General features: G+C 43.4%; 1 protein-coding gene across 1 annotated transcript; it reads left to right on the forward strand.

Moving 5' to 3' along the window:
- Positions 1–1,402: 1,402 nt before the first annotated feature.
- Positions 1,403–5,084, forward strand: LOC117535472 (scavenger receptor cysteine-rich type 1 protein M130-like). Its single transcript, XM_034199943.1, has 4 exons — positions 1,403–1,406; positions 3,059–3,349; positions 4,330–4,641; positions 4,726–5,084. The coding sequence occupies exons 1-4, from the start codon at positions 1,403–1,405 to the stop codon at positions 5,082–5,084; spliced, it is 966 nt and encodes a 321-aa protein (XP_034055834.1).
- Positions 5,085–8,808: the final 3,724 nt, after the last annotated feature.

Raw genomic sequence — 8,808 nt, forward strand, 5'->3', positions numbered from 1 at the left:
AGAATATTTGTCATTGATAACATGATAATAAACAAACATTTGCATAAAGCATATTTTCCCACTCATATATAAGAGTATTAAAAACTTAAAATATCCCTCTAAGGTACATTTAGAACAGATACAAAATGTGCGATTAATTTGCGATTAATCGCGATTAACTATTTTAATCGACTGACAGCCCTATATTACAGCAAAATGGAAAGACAAGATAGTGTTTAAAACACAAATGGAAATAAAACTAAATAAGATACAACAAAAGATAAGGAAAATACATAAAACAATCAAATAGAGTACCATCAAATAAAATTTATTTCAATTTCATGCCAGCTCTAACTAAAGACTTTGGTCAAAAGGAAGGTCTTCAATTCACTCTTAAAAGTTTGGACACTGATAAAAGTTGGTTCCAGAGAAAGGTCTGTACCTATTGGCCAGCTCTAACCACTGAGCTATCCGGAGGCATGAACAAACATTTTAAGTGCAATTTTCACTGTGAAGAAACATATTTCCTGAATGAACTGGTGCTTGAGCTCTAAATGAACTGACTTGTGTTCTCTATATAAACATGTTTATCTTAGATATAGTTAATTGTAGAATGACTCCAGAGTGAGATCACTGAAGTGTTTCTGAGGTGATAGAAAACTGTACAAATCAAACCTTGTGATTTATCCTCAGGACTCCAGGCTGAAGGAGAACCACAACTCAACAGGTAAGCTGCCAGTGTTATGTAGTGATGGGAACTATGGCTCTTTGAAGAGAGCCGGATCTTATGGCTCCGTTCCTTTGTGAGAGCTGTTCAAAAGAGCCGGTTTATCTTTAACCTGTTAAGCCCCAAGCCTGTTTTTGAGGTCTCAGGCTCGAAAAGGACATTTCCAGAACAAATGACCATAACTACACTTTTAAAAGGGGAACATCAATAATCTTTTTTCTCAAAGTAATGATAAACCTGTGAGTTGGAAGAAGAAAAGTCAGAATCAATATAGATGTTTTTTTTATTTGAAAGAAAATTCAGATTGAACATAGTAAAACATTTTAAATGATAGTGTCCGTCCAAAAATTATTTTTTACGTATAGTGAAACATACTGCAGTGAATAAGCCATTGTGAGGTTTTAAGACACACTCTGAGCTCACAATGCTGTTTTAACCCAAGCCTGTTTTTCAGGTCTCAGGCTCGAAAATGACCTTTCCACAACAAATGACAATAACTTCACTTCTAAAAGGTTAAATTAATAATCTTTTTTCTCAAAGTAATGATAAACCTGTGAGTTGGATGTAGAAAAGTCAGAATCAATATAGATGTTTTTTATGTTAAAGAAAATTCAGATTGAACATAGTAAAAAACTGTAAATTATAGTGTCCGTCCAAAATATATTAGTTACTTATTGTGAAAATCACCCTTGGATGATGGGTTAGTAGACTAAGAGCTTTAGGAATCCAAAGTACAACATATAATAAGTACCCTGTATCAAGATTGATGCAAAACAAGTGACATTTGATCTTTTTAGGGAGGTTTTTAAAAAACAACTCCACCTCTCGGGTCATTTGGGTGGAAATGGGCATGTTTGCCATTTCTCTGGAACCCATTGGACGATTTTGATGATTGACATCTCTTTTGAACCGTTAGAGCCAATATAATCGAAGGGGAATTTCCACATACACACCAACGTTACCATTGAGAAGTGGGGGCTATGCGCACAGTTTTCCCAATGCGAAACCTATCTTACGCTCTTAAATCTGAAAACTTAAAACTAGGTTTATTGCTGATGGATTATCAGAAATCATTTAAAAGTGACACAGACACATTGGATTAACTATGGACTAACCTTCAGCAGCGTTTTTATCGTTTTAATGCCATTGAACACAACTTTTGATCAGACAACAACAAAGGTAAGACATATTGCCGTGTTGGCTACCTAATGCCACGTGTTGTGATGTCTGTTTTTGTTTCTAATGTCACAAGTTCTGATCATGGAGTGATGATACAGATAGCTCTCGAATCTGTGTAATCTTACGATGCTAATCGATGGGTTGGATTTACGATAAGTAATAAGGGTGTTATACGGTGAGTTCTGTACTAACTCGTTCGCGACCGACACATCCCCTTAAAGTGATTAAAAACAACCCGTTATCATAACATCATGGCATCATGGCATTTAAAGACTGTTCCAATAACAGCTTGGGACCATGTTCATGACCAAAAGTGAACCATGATATTCTTGATATGCACACAATCAATCAATCAATCAATCAATCAATCAATCAATCAATGTTTATTTATATAGCCCAATATCACAAATGTTACATTTGTCTCAGTGGACTTTACAGTTTGTACAAAATATCGGTATGACAATACGACACCCTCTGTCCTTAGACCCTCACACACAACAAACCATCAACAGCTTTTCATCACTACTGATTTTCATCACTACTGATTCTAATGAATGATCCATGAACAAGAGTATCTCTCAGTCTGGCAGTCGGTAAAGGTGGAGATAACTTTAAATTATGTTTACAGTGCCAGGTATCTGGTTCCATTATACACCACACAATATTACTGCATCCAGTTTGTAATTCAATGTAATTTACATTAATGCACACAATGTACACAATATCTTGTTTTTATTACTGCATATATTGTATATTTCATTCCAATTTCAATGTAAACACTGCTATATTATACTACATTTTCTATATTTGTTCATGTTATTATAGTTTTCTTAAATAGTTTTCTACCTGTGTTTTTAATTTTTGTTTAACTTTAATGTCTGCACCACAACACCAAGTCAAATTCCTCGTACGTGTCGACCCACTTGGTGATAAACCTGATTCTGATTTATTTCCACCACTGGTTCATAAAGACCTCCAGTTTGACAAGAATAATGACGTACTCATTTCTCTGGTGGTTTTCAGCTGTGTAACTCGATCGTTCCATCACTATCATTCATTGTTTATATCATCATTTAGTTGTTCATGATACAAAATATTTATTTTAGTAATAATTATTAAATATTACATCTGCTCCAAGCAACTAAACTACATGACTCTCTTGTTTCTGTTCAGAGCCTGTTGTCAGACTGGTGGGAGGAGAGAGTCGCTGTGCAGGAGACCTGGAGCTGAAACATCTGAGAGAATGGAGAACATTGAACCATAACGCTCTCTGGAACCTGAAGACTGCAGCTGTTGTCTGCAGAGAGCTTGACTGTGGCTCTGCTGTTTCTGTGGGAGAGAGAGAGGTGTCCTCACATAGACTTGTGTGGGACATCAGTCTTACCTGTGTTCAGTCTGGATCTGCTCTGAGGAATTGTGCAGAATCATTTTCCACTGGCCAGATTGTGACTCTCACCTGCTCAGGTAAGCCCATTACTGACACCACCAATGACATCATCTATCACACATTCAGAAATGCTCAGAAAAAGAAAGTCTTTGTGTGTTGAGCAAAGATGTTTGGGTACCTGAGCAGAAGGACTAGAAGAGAGGAATCTGCAGATGATGTTTTATTTTAGATGTAGATGGATGCTAATTGTTAAGGTACATTCACATTGGACGCAATGTGAATCTTCGAGCGTCGCAATTACAGGTAAAGTCAATGCAAAGATGCAGAACATCTCAGTTTAGCGCCTGACGCTATTGACGTCTAATTCGCCCGACGCTGTTCACGTGTTAGCTAATCAGCGGTGAGGATCTCATTCTGACATCACTGACGTTGAATCAGGAAACAACAACATCAGCCGTTAGCCGTTAGCCATTGGCTGTTAGCCGTTAGCTGTTAGTACACAGAGCTCACAGCTTCTCTGTGGCTGTGTGACGTTGTGAGTTTGGACGGAGCAGCTACATGTTAGCTTATCCTGATCTCCATGCAGAAAACATTTTAAAAGTGTTCGTCTGCCGTCTTGTCTGCACACTTGTCAAAGCATGAATACATGTTTTTTCTAACCAGTAGTTATGTGGGCATCATTTTGAAACATGTTTTACAATTAAATCCCTGTAAAATATGTTCATGTTGTTGTTGTTTGTATCTACCATAATATCTACGTGGAGATAAGCCCCGCCTCCTCTCAAGTGCGTCCTGTTTGAATGCGAGTAAACACAGCTGACAGCTGCGGTGAAACTAGAGCAACTAGAGCGATGAGAATCTTCGCAGGTCCGGTGTGAACGCAGCATTAGAGGGTATCAGATGTAGATTTGAGGGTAACTGCAGCCTGTGCTGATATAAAGAAGTGTTCTGTTGTTCATCATGAACTCATTTTGGAATGTTTGAATCTGAAATATTGTTTCATCTCTTTTATTATGTGTCTTTGACCTCTCTCTGTTGTATCTTCTGTTCTCTGCAGACTCTGTCAGGCTGGTGAATGGGACCGGTCTGTGCTCAGGTAGACTGGAGGTGAACTCTGACCAGTCTAACCCGTCCTGGTCCTCAGTGTGTGAGGCTGACTTTGACCAGCAGGATGCTCAGGTGGTCTGCAGGCAGCTGGGCTGTGGGGCTCCTTCAGTCCTCCAGGGGGCGCTCTATGGAGAAGGGGAGGCTCCAATGGGGACCAAAGAGTTCCAGTGTGGAGGCCATGAGTCTGCTCTCCTGGACTGTAGCTCAGCCTCAGAGAGAAACACCTGCTCACCTGGCACAGCTGTTAGCCTCACCTGCTCAGGTAGAGAGGAGCTGTGATTGGTTCATTCTGTTCTCATCAAACTCACTTTATTCTCTCTCTGATCTCTCTCTTGTTTCTCTGCAGAGCCTGTTGTCAGACTAGTGGAAGGAAAGAGTCGCTGTGCAGGAACTCTGGAGGTGAAACAAGAGGGAGAATGGAGACCAGTGTGGGGCTATACCTCTCTCAGCCCTTACCGTTTCTGGACCCTGAAGACAGCAGGTGTTGTCTGCAGAGTTCTCTACTGTGGCTCTGCTGTTTCTGTGGGAGTGAGATATGTGTCCTCATATAGATCTGTGTGGGGGATCAGTCCTGCCTGTGTTCAGTCTGAACCTGATCTGAGGGAGTGTGCAGAAGCAAGTGCCGCTGCCAAATTCGTGACTCTCACCTGCTCAGGTAAGCCCATCAGTGACACCACCAATGACATCATCTCTCACATCTTCTAAAGGCTCCAGTAGCTCCCAGTGAATATGAAACACTGCTTGTCTCCAAACGCCCCTCCCTGATGTGTGTATATGAAACATGTCTGCTGCTCCAGGAGTCCCCGGGGCCAACCAGTCTGAAAGGACTCCTCCTTCAGCTCCACCTCTCTCTCAGCCTCTGGGTTCCACAAGCAGGTTCTCTGGGTTCCACCAGCAGGTTCTCTGGGTTCCACCAGCAGGTTCTCTGGGTTCCACCAGCAGGTTCTCTGGGTTCCACCAGCAGGTTCTTTAGGTTCCACCAGCAGGTTCTCTGGGTTCCACCAGCAGGTTCTTTAGGTTCCACCAGCAGGTTCTCTGGGTTCCACCAGTAGGTTCTTTGGGTTCCACCAGCAGGTTCTCTGGGTTCCACCAGCAGGTTCTCTGGGTTCCACCAGTAGGTTCTTTGGGTTCCACCAGCAGGTTCTTTGGGTTCCACCATAACAGCACCAAGACCTCCTGAACACAGCTTTGATCAGCTGAGCTCAGCCGGGCTCCTCAGTATCTCCACACCACATGGAGTCCTTCACCCTGGGGGGCTCCTTACATGGAGACAGTCCAGCCCCTATTACTTTCAATTTTTAAAACATCTTCTTAACAGAGTCATATTCTGGTTTTCAGAAATTCTCAGAAGCCGTTAGCTGTTAGCCATTAGCTGTTAGCACAGAGAGCTCACAGCTCCTCATATCTGTCCACGTGTAACTGGTGTCGATTAGCGGTGTCTGCGTTGTGTTTCTTTTGTTGAAGGATGATACCCGAGCCAGCATATCGTTGAGCCGATCTCCGTTTATTCATTGACTGACAACAGATATACAACAAATCAGTAGTTATTACATTAGTTTTCCCTCACTTTGACTCCTCTCACGTGGAACCATTCACAAATAGGGAAGAGGAAAACGTGAGGGACACACAATGAAGGGGGAAGTCCCCACAAAAATAATCCTCTGTGTACATGTTACGGTGAGTGAAGCAAGCAGGACCCAAATGCAGATAACTGTGAAAAATGCCTTTATTTTAAGGATAAATAAAAATAACTTGGACAAACAGAACTCTCACCGGTGAACTCAATCACAAACAAAAGACGAACCAACACTGAACGAGACCAGACTAAATACAGGTAGGGGTTATCACAAGACGAGAAAACAGCCGGGCAGGGGAGGAGAAACACAAGGGCGACAGGTGAACACAATCAGTCAAACCGGGGAAAAAACACAGGAAGAAGGACCAGACAATACACAAGGAGGAAAATGGGTGGGTGGAGGGGGGTCCGGAGGAGGGACACACAACTAGGGCCACCAGGGTGGGTGGAGGGGGTCTGGAGGACAGGTTTTTGGGCTGACAGCCAGGAGCACAGCGGAGGACCCGGAAGGGATCTCGGGCGGACGGCCCGGGGGCAAGGCAGAGTCCAAGGTGGGGCGAAGGCCACAGCGGGCGAACTCAGGGGGCCGAGCATGAGGGCGAAGGCAGCGGCAGGAAGAGTCAGGGGGCCGGGCTCGAGGGCGGAGACCACGGCTCTCAGGGGGCCGGGCTCTCAGGGGGGGGCTCGAGGGCGGAGACCACGGCTCTCAGGGGGCCGGGCTCTCAGGGGGCCGGGCTCGAGGGGGAGACCATGGCTCTCAGGGGGCCGGGCTCGAGGGCGGAGACCATGGCTCTCAGGGGGCCGGGCTCTCAGGGGGCCGGGCTCTCAGGGGGCCGGGCTCGAGGGCGGCCGGCTCGAGGGGGCGGGCTCGAGGGGCGGGCTCGAGGGCGGCCGGGCTCGAGGGCGGAGACCACGGCTCTCAGGGGGCCGGGCTCTCAGGGGGCCGGGCTCGAGGGCGAAGACCAGACAGCTCCGGAGGGTAATCACACAGACGAAAACAGCCGGGCAGGGGAGGAGAAACACAAGGGCGACAGGTGAACACAATCAGACAACTAGACACACCAGAGGAAACTAACGACGGGGGGAAAACACAGGAAGAAGGACCAGAAAGATACCAGGAGAAAAATACCCATAACCAGACATACAAAACTACAAACGTGACAAATCATAAGAATCCTGACAGTACAGTGACTGAATTTTGGAGGTTCTGCCCACTGATTTCAAACCTAGTGAGTAATTTAACATTTTAATAAATGAAGAACACAGAATTATTAAATACAAAACACAGAATTTATGTGATTATACTAAATGATTTACAAATAACTATTTAACACTAAACACCACTGCATATTTACAACTGTTACTGTGACGGAGCGGATCACAGAGTGACTCTGCCACTGACAGCCGACACACACACACACACACACACACAAAACATTTCCTGCTCTCTTCCGTGAAATTAACCATGCAATTTATTATTTATTTTGCGTGTTAATTATGGGAAATGATTGTGTTAAGAGGAAGTTAACCTGTTTATGTTTGGGTCGGATTTTTATGTTGACAATGTGGTTTGGAGTTTAATTGTGTCACCTGTTGACGGTAAGCCTGTGGGAGGGGCTAAGGGTTAAAAAGGGACGGTTTGGCCCTGGAAGTGGGCACTCGGGGGAATGTTGCAGTGAAGGCAACAGCAGAACACGTTTACTCTCCGTGAGAGATGGACGGCCTGATTTGGACGTTTATTTTGTTTGTTTAAAAGTGTGTGCTGGTTCACTTTTTTTGTTGCTGCTGTAAATAAAGTTGTGGAGCTTAACCCAACCGACTAGGCCAGTGTTTTCGAACGGGACAAATAGAGCCCCGTCACAGTTACACAGAAACTGGAGAAAGTTATAAATATAAAAACCACAGCCTGTCTGTGGCATAGAGACTACTGTCGCTGCTTATTTTGTCTGTGTGACGTTGTTGTGAGTTGTTAGCTTAGCCTGATCTCCATGCAGAAAACATTTAAAAAGTGTTCCTCTGCCGTCTTGTCTGCACACTTGTCAAAGCATGAAAACATGTTTTTTCTAACCGGTATCAGTATGTAGTTATGTGGGCATAATTTTGAAACGTGTTTTACAATTACCATGTTATTTTTCTAATTTACAAGTTGAATCATTGGAACATAATTGTTCTCATGCCCTTTTTCTAAATTATTTTTTGTTTAATGTGAGGGATTGGTTGTTGCTTAAATTACTGGATATCCATGCCTTCGAAATATGTCACATTTAATTTTATATTAATAATATTGAATCTTTTTCAATATCTGATTTGGTTCATATAATAATTATTTTGAGTAAAACCATATAGGCTACACTGCTGTTAATGGAAAGGTAACAAGCCATCCTTTTTTGTTTTAAAGGTCCCATGTCATGCTTTTCCAGTTATTACCCGTCCCCTTGTGTGTTGTGAAGGTTTTTAAGCATGTAAACGGTCTGCAGAGTCACAAACTCTCAAAGTATACCTGTAGGGAGTAAAACTCTAACACAGAAAATACCTCCCCAAAACGCCTCGTGGAGATTTCATTTTTTCTCCTGGGTACTCTGACGTGGGGATACCAGAGGCCACACCCTCTGCCAGCCTTTCACGAAAAACAAAGCTTCCCCAAACATTTCAGGATTCATGCCGGATATGTACAGCGTAGGGCACTGAAGAACGATGCTGTTCCTACTTTGTTTGGACAGGGTGAGTGATTCGGGTACACAACCTGTAAGTATTCCAGCCTGTCCTCCAAAAAAACGACCATATAGGCCGATTGTTCATGCCCTTATTACGACCAGAGACACGTTTTAAAGTGTATGTTGTTTCTTACACGAC

The sequence above is a fragment of the Gymnodraco acuticeps genome, unplaced genomic scaffold, assembly GCF_902827175.1.
Source record: "Gymnodraco acuticeps unplaced genomic scaffold, fGymAcu1.1, whole genome shotgun sequence".
Classification (NCBI taxonomy): domain Eukaryota; kingdom Metazoa; phylum Chordata; class Actinopteri; order Perciformes; family Bathydraconidae; genus Gymnodraco; species Gymnodraco acuticeps.